The sequence below is a fragment of the Centropristis striata genome, chromosome 5 (genome assembly GCF_030273125.1).
Source record: "Centropristis striata isolate RG_2023a ecotype Rhode Island chromosome 5, C.striata_1.0, whole genome shotgun sequence".
Taxonomy (NCBI): domain Eukaryota; kingdom Metazoa; phylum Chordata; class Actinopteri; order Perciformes; family Serranidae; genus Centropristis; species Centropristis striata.
In genome coordinates this window covers 5,824,132-5,844,698 of record NC_081521.1, presented here as the reverse complement: position 1 = coordinate 5,844,698, position 20,567 = coordinate 5,824,132, and the positions used below count along the sequence as shown (strand labels likewise).

The 20,567-nt window shown below is 40.2% G+C and overlaps 1 protein-coding gene across 1 annotated transcript in view; it reads left to right on the top strand.

Moving 5' to 3' along the window:
* LOC131971631 (metabotropic glutamate receptor 7-like) overlaps positions 1–20,567 on the top strand; it is a 94,821-nt gene that overhangs the window by 57,480 nt on the left and 16,774 nt on the right. Inside the window, exons 6-8 of the mRNA XM_059333159.1 lie at positions 1,784–1,984; positions 10,510–10,649; positions 16,774–17,709. Coding sequence (XP_059189142.1) covers positions 1,784–1,984; positions 10,510–10,649; positions 16,774–17,709 — 1,277 coding nt within the window. The remainder of the gene's footprint in view (positions 1–1,783; positions 1,985–10,509; positions 10,650–16,773; positions 17,710–20,567) is intronic.

Genomic DNA, 20,567 nt, shown 5'->3' with positions numbered 1-20,567 from the left:
GATGTGAACTTGACCTTTTCTTCACATTAGTAGCTGCAGATCGACCGTTGGGGTTTTAATTCAAGTCCTGTGTCTGCAACGAGACCAGAAAGTCTAACACCAGGTGTTTCTACCCAGCAGGTGCAGGACAGGCAGAGTTTATTATTAGAATAATAATGCGCCACGTGTCTTAGTCATACTACAGTTACAGACCGTCTGCTCCTCTGGCTAATGTCCTGTAACTCTTAAATCCCATATTCCCTCTCTTCCCCCTTAACCCAGTCACCTTGACAGCTCAGCAGAGTCGTGCCGTGTGTATTAACTGCACAGAGCCAGAGTACACTTTATTTAGGCTGGAAAACGCAGGCAAAATGACAGAGAGCAAAGTGAATACTGCTCATGCCCCCATTCTGCTGTATTACCATCTCTGTGGTAGCATTAATGATAGTGTTGTTATCAGTGATGCATTCTCATATTACCTAAACTCTGCCTGTCAACGGTGTGACAAGCATTGCACTGCATTTATTATCCACGAGGATGATGCCTGTGATGTGGGATGCTGTATTAATCTTGCTTGCATACGTGATGACGGTAATGGCAGTGTGACACAAATTACTGTTTGCTGAAGGATTTTGTTTCCTTTATAATCTCCTGTTTGGCGTCTTTTATCATGCGTCAAAGACAGAAGATGCTCGTCCACTCAGCGAGCCCAGCAAACCCTCTGTAAAATGGTTGTAAACGTCTTTTATATATTCTGGCGGTACGTTGCTGTTTTTGTCAGGCTGAGCTGATATTTATGAATGTTAAATATAAACAGGAGGCATTTGCATTCAAGGACTGTCCATTTAGCACCCTATGCAGAACTCTGAAAAGCAGAAATGTTATGTGTGGGTTGAAATGTATGTTAAGTTCTGAGGAATGACCTGAAATGTCAACGCAGATTGCTTTCGACCTCCTTCAGTTTATGCAAGTCTTCAATATTTTTTTTTTTCATATGTGTCCTATTACCCTGATCTGGCCCTCTACTGAGCTCTCCGTGTGAGCTATGAGCAGCTTCCACTGGGGAGAAAATTGTCTTTTAGTATTCACAGTTATTTCCTCGATGGTGCATTTTTGTTAACTGGGAGTTTGAATGTTGAAATTGTGATGATAATGATGATGATCATGGTGATGATTATGATTATTATTAAAATAGTAGAATTTTTGTTGTTTTCATTTTCATTCACTCTTCATAATGCAGCTTTCGTCTAGCGGGAGAATAAAAATGCCTAAATCAGTTTGTAACAACAGAAATCCAGCAGAGGTGAAGCATTACGTATTCAAGCAGAGTATCAGCAGCGTGAGGCAAAACCTTTACAGCAGCCCATAGTGAAAGGGCAGTGCACTGGGAGGAGGATATAAAAGAGCAGGAATCGGCTGTAGAAGAGTATGTTACTAAAGTTCATGGTGATCTTCATCACCTCGCAGATGGGACAAGTGAGGTCCGTTCTTAGCAGCTTATTACTTTGTAATACAGCGCAGTAATTCAATCAGAGCCTGCTGCAGTCGTCACAAACACTTTGTCTCACAGCTCAGCTTGATATTTTCCTCTCGGGAATTAAATGTGTCTTCTTATTTGCTATGCCACATTGTCCCTTTAGGTGTAATTCCTGCAAAATCACAATTGAAGTCACCGGCAGGAAATGGTAAATGGGGGAATAAAAATGAAGCTGCGGATGATAGGGAGAGCGCTGAGAGGATGTAATGTCTAATGGCTCATGGTGTCTTTGCCTGTAAGTCCTCCTCTTTGCTTTTCTGCCCTCAGGCAAGGAGCGCATTGGGATGGACTCCAAGTACGAGCAGGAAGGGAAGGTGCAGTTTGTGATTGACGCGGTGTACGCCATGGCCCACGCACTCCACAACATGCAGAGGGACTTATGTCCTGATCATCCTGGCGTCTGTCCACAGATGGAGTCAGCCGAGGGAAAGACTCTTCTCAAGTACATACGAAACACCAGCTTCAACGGTGAGTGCTTACACAACGAGTGGATAAGATGTAAAATTGGTTATGCTATGGATTTATGCAAAGTTTTGGAAGGCCCTTTATTAGAATAAACTGCAGTCTAGAATAATACTAAAACATGCATAAACACTGATGATCCTGTGGATAAACCACCTATAAACAGAATAAGGTAAAACAAGTGAGAGACAAATATGTTTAAATGACCCTACTACATTAGTAAATGAATAGTGTAACATGTAAGGGATCATTTCCAGCATTGCTGTCGATTATCAGGAATTATTGGACGACATGGGTGTCCATTAATTCTTTAATATGGACACCTTGAATGGCATTATCTTGAAACAAAAAGCAAAGTTAGACCTTAAAATATAAATTAAATTAAATTAAATATATATTTTTATTTGTTTTGCAATCACAATCTTAAATTTTTCACAGCTTAAACAATCATTACCATCTCATAAGGTTCTTCTGCAATGGAAACATTGTTCACAAGCCCAGCAGTGGTGGAAGGTAACTAAGTATTTACTCAAGTACTGTACTTTTGTACAATTTTGAGATTAACCCTCTGGAGTCCATCAATTTATTGAAAATACACGTTTCATTTACAGTAATAACTTTATTTATATATGATATGTAGACAAGCTGAGGAAGCCAGTTGAAAGTGCAATCATAGGAGCTTTCACAGTGTGCCATTTATGTTTCTAGATCATTTTTAAAATGTGGATTTCCTTTCTACAATGAAAACTATTACTATTTTTATTTTACATGCAAATAGACTGTTTTGTAGTTTTATTATTTATTATGATTTCTGCTTTTTTGTGTGTATAAATGGTGAAAAAACATGGTACATTTCCATAGAAACCTGTGTCTTTTGTTTGTATTTTGGGTTCCTGGCAGCTTTATACTTTGTTGATTAAAATAAAATGAAAAATCTGACTGATAGCCAAGTTTGTGTGGAGAAAAAGGAGCCATGCATGTGATGTAAGGACAGACTGAAAGATGCTGAACAGAGACAGAAACGAATGCATAAGAAGTTGACAAATTTCAACCAAAATCTCCTGGACTTCAGAGGTTAAATGTACTGTACTTGAGTATTTTTTGAGTATATTTCTACTCCACTACATTTTGAGGCAAATATTTTACTTTCTACTCCACTACATTTAGCTAACTGCTATAGTTACTTTTCGGGTCGAGATTTAACATGAAAAACATATACATTTATAATGATTATACTCATTTTTAAAAATTAAACCTCATAACAGTATATAAAGCAATAAATGAGCCCTACCTTGAGAAAACTTTCACTTAAGTAAGGGATCTGAATACTTTTTCCACCACTGCACTCCAGTAATTAGGCTGAACTTTAGATAGGACTTCACAATAGGAGAGACTTCGAGTCCACTCAGTTCGTAGAACCCATTAGAAAGCTTAGCAACATCCAAAGTCAATAACAGAGTCAATAGATATAATTTGACAATGTGTTAAATAACAAGACTACTGAGTTATCCAGCCAGGTCTTGTCCCCAAATCAATATCATTATTTTCATGAGGTAATGATACCTTATTGTGTATTGCTGGCTGCAGTCTGAAGCAGCATCAGTGAGTTCAGATGGTCACTGTACTTCTTACAGCTAACAAGTTACCGTCTCCGTCCTGTGGCGGTCAGAGGACGAGGCACTGAAGGACTACACTCTGTTGTAAATAAAATATTATCTTGTTAACGTGTTGCAGTACATTGTAAAAGAGGGAGGCTTTGACCGCGTCCCTGTCAACAGTGACAGACAGTTTTACTGGAACTACTTACAGTAATAGCTGTTTATTGTTGATATTAATGGGCACCCTGCAGCCAATCAGAATGGAATAGTCACCCAGAGTGTGGTTAATGTGGGATATACGCTTATTTATTGTCCTGAGAGGGAGATGAGATGATTAATACGGCTCTCATCTCATGTCTGCATGCTAAACATAAAGCTCCAGACAGCAGCTGGTTAGCTAAGGGTTATGGAAGTGTTTCTTGGCCAGAGAAGCAGACATGCAGTCTAGGACATAACCCCTTTTAAAATGGCAAATTGTTGTTTACCATTTTTTATTGCATAGATTAAAGGGATTATTAGCTTTAAAAGTGCTGGTAGTCAGATTTTTTTTTGTCAGACTAGCTGTTCCACCATTTTCAGTCTTTACTCTAAGCTACTGCTTCTGGCGCCAGCTAATTATTCACTCTGCAGACTTGAGAGTGGTATCAATATTCTCATCTAACTCTTGGCGAGACAGCAAATAAGTGTATTTCCCCAAATATCAAACAATTGCTTTCAACTTGCAGCCACATATCAAATTTCCCCAAATATGCATATTTTAGCAGGCTGATAGCACTTTAATGTTGGCATTAAGCTCAAAATATAGCTGAGTCTGAGCCGGCGAAGTGAATCTTCTCATCAAACTCTTGGCAAGAAAGCAAATAAGGTTATTTCTTAAAATGTCCAACTAGTCTTTTACTACTACTTTATCCTCCCGAGTGTTTACTCAGGGCTGCTGTGTCCACACCAACCTGCAGTGTCAATTTAAAAAGCAATTTAAAGAAAAACAAAATTGTGGACATAATAATCAGAGTCATTTCAGTTTCTGACTATAACAAGTAGAAAAATGGGTGATAAGTCAGTATCACGTCCTCTGTTTTATACTTATGGCTAGGCTTTCGTGTTCTGTCTTGAAAATACTAAATATTAACAAAATAAAGAAACAGATAAACAATGACATTTTCTCACTTGTGGTGCTGAGTGACGTGACATGGGCTCACTGCCTTGCCCCCCCTTTAGACGGTCAGATCGCTGTCACAGAGGTCAGGTCACGTCAAGTGACAGACAGGTTATGTTTTGACATATCTTGCTAGATGAAACGGCCGTCAAAGCTCTCCAGTAATCAGTATCAAAAAAGAAGAAAAGAGGAGGAGGAGAAGTCCCAATCTTTTTTTAAATGCTTTTTTGTGGGAAGACGTTTCATTTGTATTAGCTTGATAGCTAGGTTGAAATAAAGCAATGCTAGCTTCACACAGTTAAGCACATTTTTCAAGTGGTTTGCACTTTCATTGTCTCTAACTTTGTTAGCGGTCTCCAGCTGCTCTTTGCAAATTTACTCATAAGTTAATAATTATAAAGACAGACAGTTGTATTATATAGCCTGGTTGGCTCCATGGGCAAACAAAAACGGGAGTTCCCCCTCCATGAAACAGCAAGCGGAGCTGTTCAACACGAATGGATCTCGCCTAGGGCACCAAATGGGCGAGAGCCGGCCAGTTCAAATTTACATTCACTTTCATTCATAGCTCAAAGCAAAACTATATTTTCTGGATCTGTGTGATATTTTGAGCCATTCTGATAAATTATGGGTCTGCCAGTACTTGAACCTCTACATTATTCAGCCCTGTACAGACAGTGATGGGGAAGATACTTAACAATTAATGGCAAATAGCTATTAATGACAACTGCTCTGAAATGCAGAAGTGAGTGGAGGAAGAGAGCCAAATGGGAAACGAGTTTAAAACAAGAGAAACCTTTGTCATTACAAATTCGCTGGCATGTATGTCAGCCAGTGATCATTAGAGGCTCTTCTGAAGTACATTGTGTCTTCGCAAAATGCTCCAGATAACATTCAGCTGTTTAAAGTAAAGAATCAGCGTTATCTTCTCATAAAACTGCCCTACTTTTAGAAGTGGACCCAGATCCTCGTGTCCCTTTTCTTCTTCACTCCACAGTGATGTTTCATATGCAGGACTGGATGAAATGTACTTTATTGTCTTGACATGTTGTAGGCTACTAACGATTCACTAAAGATTCTGATTTTGTTTAATTTAATATTACATTTCCCTCATTTCTGTGTATATTTCCATCACAGAGTTTATACAGATTCCATGACTGATAGGGAGCAGGGGCAAGAAAAATCTTTCATCTCTCCTTCGTAAAATAAATGAATGAAGAGGTAATGGACTAAAGATAGATACATTTTTCATAACATACAAGCACACTGTCATTAAATGTGTTTAGTATTAATAAAAGAACAAACCGTAGTTAGTAAAACAGATCAAATCATTTTATTTTTCTTGCACTTGCAGCTCATCTCCAGCACATTAATCATTAACAGAGGTAGTACTTGAGGAATTTGATAACTGACATTTTAGCCTTATAATAAGATTAAGTTGCCATTTCATTTAATAATGTTATTCTGTCATATTAGTTGATTCCAGTGTGGGAGGAGGGGTTGTTTTGTTTTGTCCTAATTAATCTGTAGCGAGTGACATATCTATCCCTCTGAGATTATTTTCAGTCAAAACAGAAGTTTTCTCACAAACTGAGACATTTAGAGATGTTCTTATTTCTCTAATTTGTCATTTTTATTCACTTATTCTAATGAATGCAGCTATTCCTCTGCATCTGGCACAGGAAGTTGACTTCCCTGTTATTAATCCTGCCTACTAAGCTCTTATTGGCTCGGTTATTTTCCAACCAACAACACAGAGGGCAGTGATTCAGAGGTCTGAAACCAGTCTATCAGCTTTTAACGATACAGGCCGATTATATCTATATCTAAATTTTTGGTAATGTCAATAGTTTCTAATTCCCCTGTCACTATATGTTACTGCCCCAAGCCCATTCTTTCACGCTGAAGACTAAATCTTACAAAATGGGTCATAAATGTTTCTAAAACAGCAGGGCACTGCAGTTTGTAGCAAATGTTATTCAGAGAGGAGCAAATAGTGAATTTCTTTGTACTATTTTCAACTGCGGATTAATACATAATCGCTGTGTTTGTGAATATTTCCAGCAGCATAACAGTCTATGTGGAATCAATTGAAAAATAAATACCAGCAGCCATGTTTAACCCTCTGGAGTCTCCAAAAGCTCCAAAGCATGACTTCTTCATCACATCCAGACGAGAAAACAAAGCAGCGTGGAGCCCTACTGTAAATTTACCTCTAAAGTTCTGGCTGTAAACTCCATGAGGCCAGTTTCAGTTTGATGATGATATACCAAGTAAAACTGGAGACAAGCTCAAATATATTTAGTATAAAATGATAGAACTGGATGTAACCCTCTTATATATGTTATATTTGCAACCTTTGTTCACATTTGCAACGTTTAAATTTTTTTATTGAGCATGAGTGTTTTGAAAGTTAAAAAAAAAGATTCAAAATCACATTTTATATTGGACTAAAGGACTAAAAATGACACAAAATGACACAAAAAAGATACAAAATGACTAAAAAAGAAACAATATGACCAAAAAAAGAAACAAAATGACTAAAAAAAGACACAAAATGACCAAAAAAGACACAAAATGACCAAAAAAGACACAAAAAGACATGAAAAGGATTAAAAAACGGACAAAATAGCCCAAGACTCCATAGAGTTAACGAAATTATGAGTGCAGTGATGTGGCTTTTGATGTGTTTTTTATTAGTTTTTGGACAACAATCGATGTCTTTTGCACAGAGGAATTAACTGTATCAGGCTTTGGCTAAACAGACAATACTTACATATGTTTAATTAATTGCTGGTTTTTGGTTATTTCTTGGGATTTGTTAACAAGAACAATATGAATCCCGCCAGATTATTCTTCAAAAGCTTATGAATATAAACAGGCAACATCATGCCCTAAATTAATCTATTAACAGTATGTTTCTGTCCACCTAAAGTATTTTGTTGATCACTGTTAGCAAGGTGTTGATCACGTTTAACACCTCAAATAACTCTTTACAATTAGTTGTAGACAAAAATACGTTAAACAAACTTCTGTCAGTGAGCTAAGGGCTAAAGAGCTGCCTGCCTTTCTTTGACACTGTCGCTATGGCAGCAGTGCAGAGCTCCAGCAGGCGAGAAGCCTTCAGATTTTAAGGGGGAACTAAAGAAACCGAATATATGCAATCGCCTGTGCAGAGCTAGAATTTCAAGGAGACCTTAACTAAGTGCAGATTCATGCATCGGATCGAGAATCTGCTGTCCAATCTCAATAACCATCTGGGCTTGTGCTGACTTTTTTTCCGCTTCTGAAAATCATTTACCTCCGTGTGGCACTAACAAAGAAAGCGGCTCATTTCACCTGAGCCAAAAATAAGATCACTTCCTTCTTCACCTCCTCTACTTCTTCCTGTCTCGCTTTTATATTCTGAAACCTTTTTACTGGCAAGCAGGGGTTGTTCTGTTGTGGCTCCATCAGGCATATCTCACTGCCCCTTATTGCATTTAAAGACTGCAACCACGCACATTATCCTGTGTATGTGCCACTGCTAATGTATGTTTGAGAGCGAAGGAGTGTAAGCCTCCTTTGTTGATCTCCCCACTGCGCCGGAGTCACAGAGCTGAAGAGTGAGAGGGAGAAAAAAAGGAAAGAATAATGATGCGAGAGAAACACAGCAGTGGATCCCCAGTCCACCCACACTGCTCGGCACAGCGGCAGTGCACTTTTGTCATGTCTTAGTTCAGAGCCACATGCAAATGCATAAATCTTTCATCTTAGACAGCGTTCTCACTAAGGAGCCTACACAGACCATTTTGCTCCCTTGAAAATATCAGGCAATAGAAAACTGAAAGGAATTTCTAATGCCTTTTTATCTGCACACACAGACACACCACTTAATTATTTGCTCTAAAGCTGAAGAGCGCCAAGTGCCCAATCACTCATGTCACTTTAGTGAATGACTTTGTGTGTTTGTTTGTATGCTGTATGTTTTTGCCGGGGCGTAGAGTAAGAATGGTATTCCTGTCATAGCTTTTGCTCACACGAGTCAATACCTTGTCAACATCTTTATTCACTGTGTCAACAAGTCTACTGTCTGTTTGGTGGAAGCAGAAGTGACAGGACGGTGACTGCCACCCACTGAGTTTTGGTTTGGTTTTCACATTGGGAATTTTCACTATGGGCTTCACGAGAGCACTTGAATTAATTCTTAACACCCGTCCTGCTTCATTTTCTGCTCCGACACGTGGATATCTATCTGCTCTTAAATAGAAAGACCAAAGGGTCAAATGACTCCAGTGGTGCCATTTCTGCATTGTTAATGTGGAAAATATAGGCTCCCGCTTTGCATAAACTGAGATAGTGAGGGCTTTGTGACTCTGCATCAACATGGAAATGGATACTTAAGGTTTTACAAACTGACATTTGTGATGCACAATGGTGTCACAAAGTCAAAAAGGAACATTTGGTTGCTGGTCCGCGGCATTTTATTGAAATGGTCTCGTATTCTGTCGCCTGAAATAGGCTTTTTCTGTTGCTACCTCTGCCTCTCTTGTTTAACAAGAGTCTTTTGGCCTGAAACTTTTGTAGAATGTTCAATGACAAATGTCCTTGGAAGAAAAACTGGAGGGAGATGAAATTCCCTCTGGCTAAAAACGAAGGAAAAGGTGTAGTGGCCTTCCATCCAAAAGCCACGAGCTCTGTTCTAGATACAAAAGACAACATGTTCCCAAAAGTGTTTTGGACATATGCTCCTGGTCCTTTTCTCTACACTTTTTATAGCCAGAGCTATTAAAGTACTTAATTCCCATGCCAAGTGTCATCAGACTCCCCCCGTCCCATTTCAAAAATGGTATCTCCATTCGTGCTTACGAGCTACTATGTGCAGTGCCAAGGTGAACCGACTTGTAAAATGCAGCAGTTGTTCATTCTCTCTCAGCATTGTGGGATGGTAAAAATGACCTCATCAACAATGCAGGCCTCATGTATAAAATAGAGAACAACCTTTCTTTCCCATTAATGCCATTCAACATTTACTGCTGCGAGGGAGATCTCGTGTTGAATGACATCTGCATTAACACACTATCTTGCACACACTCTGCAGTTATAATTGAGTGATATACACACATAGACACAGCTGACAGGCCTGAGAGCTCGCACAAACACACATTTAAAAAACTAATTTTCCTCGCGCGTAATGTTTCAGGTGTCCGCAGCCCTCTCTGAGCTAATTAGAGAAATCTTCAGGGCCCTGCTTGAGACAGGCTGCTGCACACTGAGAGCAGATGGGGACCGTATGATGCTTTGGCTGACCTGTTTATCCTCCCTACATCTCCTGTTGTTGACCACTGTGTGATTGAAATGCATTACTTTAAACCTGAAGAGGTGTGCCTTCATTTCAATTTCTGATACGAATGCACAGCTGAGAGTCCATATATCTAAGCATGCTTCGCATATATAAATATGTTTCTCTAGAGACCATTGTGCAGCCGTGATGATGCATAGGAAGCAGGTGGGAAAGTGCTATATTGGTCAGTAGGGAGCTTGCTTCCCTGTACGTGTTTATCATAAAGGTTCAAGATATAGGTCATTGTGTTTGGAGGCTTTAACTGGGAGTAACTGACTCAAACACCCTGGGGTGCTTTGTGTGGTCCATCTAGGCCACCACACAGCAAGGCAAGGGGTTAAAAGTTCATGTTTTTCTCTTATTAGGAGAGGTGCTGTACTCCGTCACGCCGGTTTCTAACACTTTTCTACCCCGCTGTCCTTGTGCTGCGTTTTCTTTTTCTCACTCTGTACAGGCAGTGCTGGCACCTCTGTTGTGTTTAACAAGAACGGTGATGCTCCAGGACGCTATGACCTGTTCCAGTTCCAGATGACCAACTCCTCCACCCCAGAGTATAAGGTGGTAGGACAGTGGGTGGAGAATCTCCAGCTCAGGGTAAGACTGTTTACTGATAAGTGGGAGCGCAGACAGACACACAATGTCAAAATGTTGTTTAAATGCTCGTGTCTAAACAGAGTGTCTGGGCTCAGCCGTGTGAAAAACGTACAAGCGTGAAGACTTTGTGTTTTCCCAAAATTGAAATCTCTTATGTGACAAGGGGGCGCGCATTATTTGCATCTCAAATACGGAGAGAGCTCAGGTGCAGACACGTTTTACTTTCAGTCTAATTGGTGTATTTTAGGTGCAAAAACTGAATCTGTTTGTGCAATTTAGCAAGAAAGACGAGTGTTACTCTCTGCCCAGAAGATAAATATTCAAAATTGCTCAGGTGTAATATTTTCCTCCAACAAAGAATAGAGAAAAATGTTCACACACATTTCGGTTGATGTGTTGCCTACTAATGCAAGCCAAATGTTAAACATATTCAAAAGTCCTACTGAAAGTAACTTTTAGACTTTATTTTATAAAACACTGCTATATTTATAATTAAAACATGCGTTTTTATAGAAAATGATCAAATGTGCCAACAGCTGCTTTTATGTAGAGGGAAAAATCCTGCAATTAAACAGACAAAAGATTTTAAAAAATCAGTGTGTGAAGGGTGTTACAATGTGGTAATTTTCGTCTGTCACATTTTTTAAGCTGTTAAAAAGAGGGGGTTTGATATGTTTCCACCTGAAAAGGGATGTTAGGGCAGGATTCAAATTTGATTTGAGAGATCAGCATAAAAGAGAAAAAAGTAGGAGAACAGACACTCTAAAACAGACATTACTCCATTGTTGGAGATCACTTTTCTCCCACTCGGAGGACTGACGGTAAAGGAGTGGGAGGAAGAGAACAACATTCTTTTAACCCAAGTGTCACACCATATATGTTCAGTGTTAGGAGGCAGGGAGCTGCTGGAGATGTTGATGCTGTCGGAAACTGACACCTTAATAAACACCTCCCATGTTACTCCGAATGCTTGTTGGCTCTTCCTGCAGATTTTCCTGTACACGATGAAAGATATGAACATATTTTATCAGGTGGAATTTAAGGTACACCGAAGAGAGCAAGATAAATCATGTAAAACGCTCTGGGTACTTTGAAGTAAAACCAAGAGATTTTAAAAAGAAAATGTGTAAGAAGAAGTTTTTTTTTGTTTTTTTTATGGCATATTGAAAAGATAGTTAAACCCACGGGATAACAACGTGGATTGGGCATTTTTCATTTCATGGGAGCTTTAAATAACTACCTACAAAAAAATACTGCCTAATATCAGGTTAGGAGTGGAGCTGGAGACAGCTGCTGCGCTCCTTTTTATAGGTGCAAGGTGTTGGTTTGTAGCAACAATGATAGATCTGACTGTCACAACACAAGAATGGGCCCAGGTGATTCATGTGGACAATAAAGAAAGTGATGAGTTTCATTTTATTTCAAGGCAAACATGGTTCGAAAATTGCCCATGCTGTATGACAGGATGAAACCTGAGCCGAACATTTCTATGTATTTCTACGTAATTCAGATTACACACAAAAAAAACATGACATTTACATACAGATGAGTTAACATTTGCATAATGGCTCTCTGGTTCACAAGAATTAAACTCAGCCGAATGGATTGGATGGCACAGGTGGAGCAACGTCTGCTGCTGGAGATTTGTGCTGCATTCTGTTTTAGTGTGATTACAAACCAAATGCTGTTACAATGCAATTATATTCCAATGCAATAGCAATCACTTTGTTGAGTAACACGTTAAGTAGCAACCTAATTTAAAGGTAACCCTGTAATGAGCATCCTGAGACACTTTTCGATCATCAATAGTTCAGCGTAATGCTTCTCCAGCTCACAAAAGCTCAAATTAACTGTAAAATTAAGAACTAAAGCAAAGCCCCAATGAAAACTATGGCAGCCGCATGAGTCCAAGGTGTCAAAAATCTTGCTGCGGTCTCCATGGCAACAGAGCTGTTGGTCTCATTACTGTTTCCACACTGTGTGTAATTGGGAGGTTTTCCAGAGAGCACCATTCATTGTCCAAATAACAAATGGCACCTTCATGCCCCCAGATAAATGGCAGATGATAATCTATCCAGACACCACAGAAACAACACATTTGTCATACAGGTACACTCGACACAAACACACTTTATGTGCGTGTGTGCATGTGTGTGTGTGCACTGCGAAAGGTGCAGCTCTGTATCTGTAATTATTGGCAGTTGCCCCATTCGGAGGAGGCAATGCTGTGAGTATCCTAAGCCGGATTCCTGTCTGATGTGAGGATATTTTATACCTGCTATGGATTTTTAACTGCTGACGTTTCCGTTGAAGGGTAGCGTGAGTTATAGCGCGAGCTGATTGGTGGTAAGTTTGTGTGAATTTCCATGTGTTTGATGTTTGCTCACATCAGTTTAATTTCCGTTTCACACCACAGAAATAAAAAAGATGAGCCGTCAAGAGAAATAGTTCCTTTTTAAAGGAATATTTTGACATTTTGGGGAATATGCTTATTCCCTTTCTTGCTGGGAGCTACACTGAAAAAATTGGAGTGATATTTATTTTAAAATAAGCTAGGAAAGTTTTTCCACACAGAAAGTGTTTGTAATTTTTACTCAGGCTGTTGCTAAGTAATGTTTATTTAATAGAACCACTTATTTTTTTTAATGAAAATTCACAAGTAAATTTCAGATTCACTGATGTCCCTCAATTACATTTTACTTGGAAATATCAACTAATTAAGCCAATGAACTGGTTTAGTGAATATTACTTGGAACAAATGATTTAATTTACATACAAAACTGAAGACACATAATAACAAACAATCACTAAGTAATGCACGACATGAAAAACTGCTATTTCAAAGTAAAAGCATTGAAATCGTATTTCTTTGTAAAATTTATAAAGAGATTGAAATAATAACTACAGGGCCAAAAAATCTTTTTTTTTCAGTGTAGATAAGAGCTCGCTACCTTGAGCATCAAGAGCATCTTCTCTCCTCGCACCTAACCAAAATTCTTCTCCTTAAATAATTCTCACTAGCCTTTTTTACTGCACTAATGTCTCTTATTGCACTATACCTTAATTGTAAACATTGATGCCACTCTCATGTCTTAACATGAGCCAACTGAGCTAAAAAAAATCCTGCCTACCATCACATGTCAAGCTCATTACCACTTTTTTTCTCCCTTGTTTGTTCCATCCATACAAACACTGAAGTGTAAAAATGAGAAGTTGTGGTTTTACAGGGGGTTATGTGCTCAACTATTTCTTTGAGTCTTAGAGTCACCGTGACATTGCGAGGCAACCGCTGGTCGTTTTTTGTATGGATTAAACAAACAAGATACAACACGGTAATTAGTGAGCTTTAGAGGCAGGGAAACAATACTGAAGTCAGAATAAAAACAGCTCTCTGTGTTTGCTCTGGAAGCTACGTGTGTGTATTCTGTTTAAAGAGCATGAGGAGCAGGTTATTAACGCTGCATCGACGCTTCAAACCCCAAGCCATTCCTTTTTCTGTGATGTCTGACATGAAGTACATAACCTCTCTGAACTAAAGACATCAAACACCTTGAGGGAGTAAACAGGTATGGTGGTCTGTGAAAAGGCTCACGCTCACAATTAGAGGCTTCCAGTGTCGATGCTAAGCTATGGGGCTGCTGACTGGAGCTGCATACAGAACAGAGAGTAATATCAATCTTTTCATCTAACTCTCGGCAGGAAAACAAATATGTGTATTCCCAAAAAAGGTGCCCTGTGAAACTTTCTTGTAAAATCCAAAATGTTTACACTGAGTGTTGGACCGTTTGAATTAATTTATAAGTGTCTGTAGCGCCAAAATGAAGCTCAACGTGGCTCCGGTTACACCATTTTGGAAGTGCTTTTCTCCTTTGAACTTCCGGTTTGATCAAAAAAAAGATTTGAGTTAATTATATAACAATTCAACAATCATGCAGTATTCATTAAGTGGGAAGGTAATTATAAAGGCTGATCGTTTTTCAAACCAGGCGGTAAACATCTTTATTTCTGCTGTAAAGTTGGCCATTTTAACATGGCAGTCTATGGAGATTGATTTACTTTTGTAGCCTCTAGTGGCCATCCAAGGAACTGCAGGTTTTGGCACTTCCATGTTGGCTTTATTTTTCCAGAGGTTCAATTCAATTTCATGGATTCATTCATTTATTATCCTTCTCCGCTTATCTGCACTCGGGTCCCTGGGGGGCTGGAGCTGATCCCAGCTGACATTAGGAGGGGCGGGGTTCACCCTGGACGGGTCGCCAGAATATCACAGGGCTGACACACAGAGACAGACAACCATTCACACTCTCATTCACACCTACGGATGATTTAGACTCACCAATTAAACCTAAGTGCATGTTTTTGGACTGTGGGAGGAAGCCGGAGAACCCGGTGAGAACCGACGCTGACACGGGGAGAACATGAAAACTCAGTCGAACCGGTGACCCTCTTGCTGTGAGGCAAGAGTGCTAACCACTAGACCACCGTGTAGCCCTAATTCAATTTCAATTCAATTTATTTCTATAGCTCAGAATCACAAATCAGAGTTCCCCCAAGAGGCTTTACAGACTGTACAGGGTACGTCATCCTTTGACCCTCACAGCGGCCAAGGAAAATCTTTTCAAAAAAACATTTTAACAGGGGAAAAGAAGAAGAAACCTCAGGGAGAGTAACAAAGGAGGGCTGCTGCTTGACTGAAACACATTGTACGAATCCTTAAGGTCTAACAAAGGTGTTGAATGCACATTCTTCCTCACAAATCATTAGCAAAGCCATTTTAGTATTTCAAATTCTGCATTTTTGTAGATCCATGGTTTCCAGCTTGCTCCTTCTTCCCTGGCACATTACTGCCACCTGTAGATCAGTGGACAAGTGCAAAACCATTGACAGGAATGTGCATCTTTTCCCCTGTGTCCTTGTGTGTGCATGTACATCATTGTGAACATATATGAGACAAACAAAACAGGGATACGCTCATAAAAAAATGCTCCGTAGTACTATTATAGTGCTGAAACTCCACAGGGTATCTTTAAGTCATGAATTCACATTACATCGGGGCATAATGCACACTACAAAAATTATCACTGAAATTAATTCCTGTTCCTTTCCAATATAGTTTTATGCTATGCCATTCTGATTTTAATGTGGGCTGTTTCACACTGATTCTCTCAAAGCACGTTTTAAATCTGTCATATTCAAGCAGCTTTAGAGGACAATAAACATCACTTTAACTATCATACCACAAGAATGTGTAGTTTACTATGTTTTTGTTTCTTTTTCATTTGTTGGGCTGCAACTGATTCATTTAGTTTATACTGTATATTGCTATGTGCCATGTTGGATAATCTTTAATCTTCTGGCGCTTTTAAAGCCATGGATCAGTACACTTTCATAATAAATCAAAAGATCAGCTCAGAGCATTATGAAAGCTTTTTTAACACCCTAACAAAATATGTAAGACCCTAAAAAATTCCATTTCTTCATGGCTTTTTTTTAGGGCCGACTTGTACATTGAGACTATAGTTTGAGCTTAAACCATGAAACACCTCAGGGCTTTTTTGGATTGGAGTTTGAGATAGTTCTTCAGTGCGCCTGTATACTGCACTTTTCATTTTGATGACAAGATCATAAATAGAAATAGCTTTGCGAAGTCTAAAAGAGGCATTTTGCAATCCCAAAGTCCCATTCTCCGTCTTTATCATCACATATTTCATACTTCACTGGCTTCTGTATTAAAACATAATGTCTTTTGCATTTCACATTCCTTTATTTTTATTTCACTGAACAAAGGTAAGCTCTGTTGCCATGGTGATTTCAATTACTTTCATGTATTAAAAAGGCAATCCCTCTTAGAAATTGGCAAGAGAGATGTTTTACTGTATTAGGTTAATTGTTTTTCGACTATATTATTTTGTTTTTAGCTGTATGCAAAGATTGCATTGTACAAATAATTTTACTTCATGAGCACCATAATATATTAGTAGTTCGTAGCCACTAAATACTGAGTCATGCTCGAAATGCAGGTGCTTTTCACTTTCCACATGGTTTTTCATATTCAGCGGTGCCTCTGGCTTATCGCTCCATCGCTAACGTTATCTTCCTGTGCTGTGTGTCATCTCTCTACCAGCTGGAGGAGCTTCAGTGGCCAGATGGGGAGCAGGAGGTGCCTATCTCTGTGTGCAGTCTGCCCTGCAAAACTGGAGAGAGGAAGAAGAGGGTAAAGGGCATGCCGTGCTGCTGGCACTGTGAACTGTGTGATGGCTACCAGTACCAGTATGACGAGACTTCCTGCAGACTGTGTGCCTACAACATGAGACCCAACCCCAACAGAACTGCCTGCCAGCCCATCCCCATTGTCAAGCTGGAGTGGCACTCCCCATGGGCAATTATCCCCGTCTTCCTCGCCATGCTTGGTATCATCGCCACCATCTTTGTCATGGCGACCTTCGTGCGCTACAATGACACTCCCATTGTGCGGGCGTCGGGCCGAGAGCTGAGCTACGTGCTGCTAACTGGCATCTTTCTGTGTTACATCATCACCTTCCTCATGATTGCCAAACCCGACGTAGCCGTCTGTGCCTTCAGGCGGATCTTCCTGGGCCTGGGCATGTGCATCAGCTACGCCGCGCTGCTCACCAAGACCAACCGTATCTATCGGATCTTCGAGCAGGGCAAGCAGACGGTCACGGCCCCACGCTTCATCAGTCCCACCTCCCAGATTGCCATCACTTCCAGTCTGATCTGTGTGCAGCTGCTGGGCGTGCTGGTGTGGTTCGCCGTTGACCCCCCGAACACCATCATCGACTACGATGAGCAGAAAACCATTAACCCGATGCTGGCCCGCGGTGTGCTGAAGTGTGACATCACAGACCTGCAGATAATCTGCTCGTTGGGCTACAGCATCCTGTTGATGGTGACCTGCACCATCTACGCCATCAAGACTAGGGATGTACCAGAAGACTTCAATGAAGCCAAGCCCATTGGCTTCACTATGTACACCACTTGCATAGTCTGGCTGGCCTTCATCCCGATTTTCTTTGGCACAGCCCAGTCGGCAGAGAAGGTGAGTCATTTCTTTCTTTTGCTTTCTCTCCCTCTCTTTGTCGCCACCCTTTCCTTTGTCTGTCTCTCTCCCTCCTCTCACAAATTTCCCTTTCATTCCTTCGGCCCTGTTTTTATCTTGTCCAAACACATGCGCACATGCATATTTGTACAAACACAAAATGAAAACACAGCGAGCGCACACACGCATCGAGCGACTGTATAAGTTATGGGTTCATTTTCTTTTGATTTCACATTCACATGGCTCCGATGTGCATGGAAGCCCACACTAGGACCACCGCAGACAGAAATAGGCATAGAAAGGCGGAGGAAGGGTTGATGTTAAGCACCCGAATCCTGAAATGCCTGAGGAGTGATACGGATGGGGGTGCCGGCAGCTCCAGATGCCATTATCTTAGCTTTCACGCCTTAGGCTCAACATATACTATTATGCCTTGTTCTGGAGAGGCAGACAAGCAGGTTGGAGGTGGAGGAAGAGGAGGAGGAGGAGCTGGAGGAGGAGGAAGGCATGGTGAAATGGGGGGGTAAATAGAAGTTTGATTCAACACATTCCGTTTCTTGACAGCTGCGCTCTTCTCAACAATGCATTTGACATTTGGTGCCACTAGAGTTGATTGAGAATATGACATTTTGACCTGACGCGCTAGTCATTGCTTATCTTGCGTGCACTGGGCAGAATACAGATGCATTCATCAGCTGGACTCATAGTGGTGCATGCTGCTTGGCAGGTCCCGTGCACGAGACAGAGCGGAGGGGAAGTTTTCCACTGACAGAATATCGATGCTGACAGGAAAGTGTTACTGCTAACCTTTTGAGAGGCACGCCGTTCAATATCCTTCCTGCTAAGCTACCGCATGAGATGGATCAGAAACTGATTTTCCTCATCTCAATTTGCTGCTGATTTCATAGATGAATTACACCCTCAGCAGCGATTAGGAGTTCATTATGTTACTCGCGGCGACTAGCGAGGCAGTAATGTGTTTATCTTTCCCCTTTATGCAGTTAACTCTTTCTTCACACCGGCTCCTGCCTTACACGCACCTTCAGTTCACACCACAGCATCGTGGTGTAATGGCCTTTGTGGGCACATTTCTACTTACTCCCTAGCCACTGCAAGTGAGAAGTGCCTTTGCATGTCTTGATAACATCCCTTGCAGAAGCTGCAGTGTAGTTAAGGGGAAGTGAAACCGTCTCATCTATCATTTGAGCTTAGTTATACTTGAAGGGATGATTGTTTTTTCTCTTGCAGTGGGGTTGTATGAGGTACTTACCCATAGTCAGTGTATTTCTACAGTAGATGGCGGTCAGCACGCCCCCAGTTTGGAGTCCCAGCACAGAGGCTAAGCTAAGCACCACTGAGGATGGGGCAGCAGCTTAACATATTTAACCACCTTAAAAAAAAGACCTAATAAAATGTCAGTTTCAGTGTATGCTATATTTAGAATATTTTAAGTACTTTACCTTTCCGACAGGGAAATAAAGCCATTATCTATGCCCTCTTTGAAGCTACCAGACTCCTTCGACAAAAAAGATATTTTATCACGCAGGAAGCAAAAGCTGCACAATAATAAGTCACACAGAAACACAAACAAACTAACTGATCAAGGCCGCGGTAGACCAGCAAGTCCTGCCTGATTATGACTCTCACTACATTTCTTGGAAGGACCAGCCCTGTGTTGCAGCCCGATTGATAAAAGTTAGTGTTGCCCATTTGTTAGTGGACAGGATTGAACAAATCAGGTACCAGTATCTTGTGTGAGCATAAAATCCGGGCCAATTCTAGTGGTATACAAGGTGGCTCTTGCCAAGAAAGCAGTGGGTTTTTTTAAAATCACTGTTTTGGTCTAAGGCATGGGTCTCAAACTCGCGGCCCGCGGGCCAATTGCGGCCCTCGTGACGATATTTTGTGGCCCTCACCTTGATATGAAAGTTTAATGTGCGTTTTATATGAATGCCACTTAACCGTTTTGTGCGTGGAAGGTCCCTTTATTGCGCAAGCAGGAGCTTTGTTTCACTTGTTTCTATGACGACGTTAACAAAAAGAAAGGCAGCTGCTACCGGACCGTTTATTATCTGCCGTGTTGTTGTTACATGTTATGTAACGTCATTTTGTGTCCTTTTTTTTAGTAATTTGTGTCTTTTTTGGGTCATTTTGTATCTTTTTTGGTTATTTAGTGTGTGTTTTTTTTAAAGTAATTTAGTGTTTTTTCAGTAATTTTGTGTCTTTTTTGGTGATTTTTTGTCTTTTTTAAGTAATTTAGTTTTTTTTTTCTCTCATTTTGATACTACTTCCAGCGGCTCCCAGGTAATATGAGTTTGAGACCCCTGGTCTAAGGGGTCTGGTAGCTTTGAAAAGAACACAAATGGTAATAAGAGCTTTGGATCCTGTCAGAAAGGGCTTTTTGACAGCAAAGTAAAAAGGTGAAAATATAATATATATAATTCTTTCCATATATATTAAAATATGAAGTTCACCTAAAGTGATACAGATTTTTCTTTTTTTTTTTTAAGTGCCACTGTTTATAGGTTTTGCTTTAGATAACACACACTATGTACCTCACACAGGCCCACTTCAAAATATCTGAACTGTCCCTTTAGCCTTTCAGTATGTTCCTCACAACATCTCACAGATCTCTTCATCAATCTTTTACTAAAAATATTGCTGCCATTGGTGACAAATGAGATTAATTCTTTGTGTGTCTGAGTGTGCATGTGAATGAACTGTTGGAGGCTAAATGTGAGATGTGTGATGTATTTGACTGTGTTTTTAGGCACAGACGTGACCAAATACTTGAGTAATCCCTCTCACCCCGGGTTGTCCAATATTGAAAGATTAATGAAAACAGTGATGATATGATG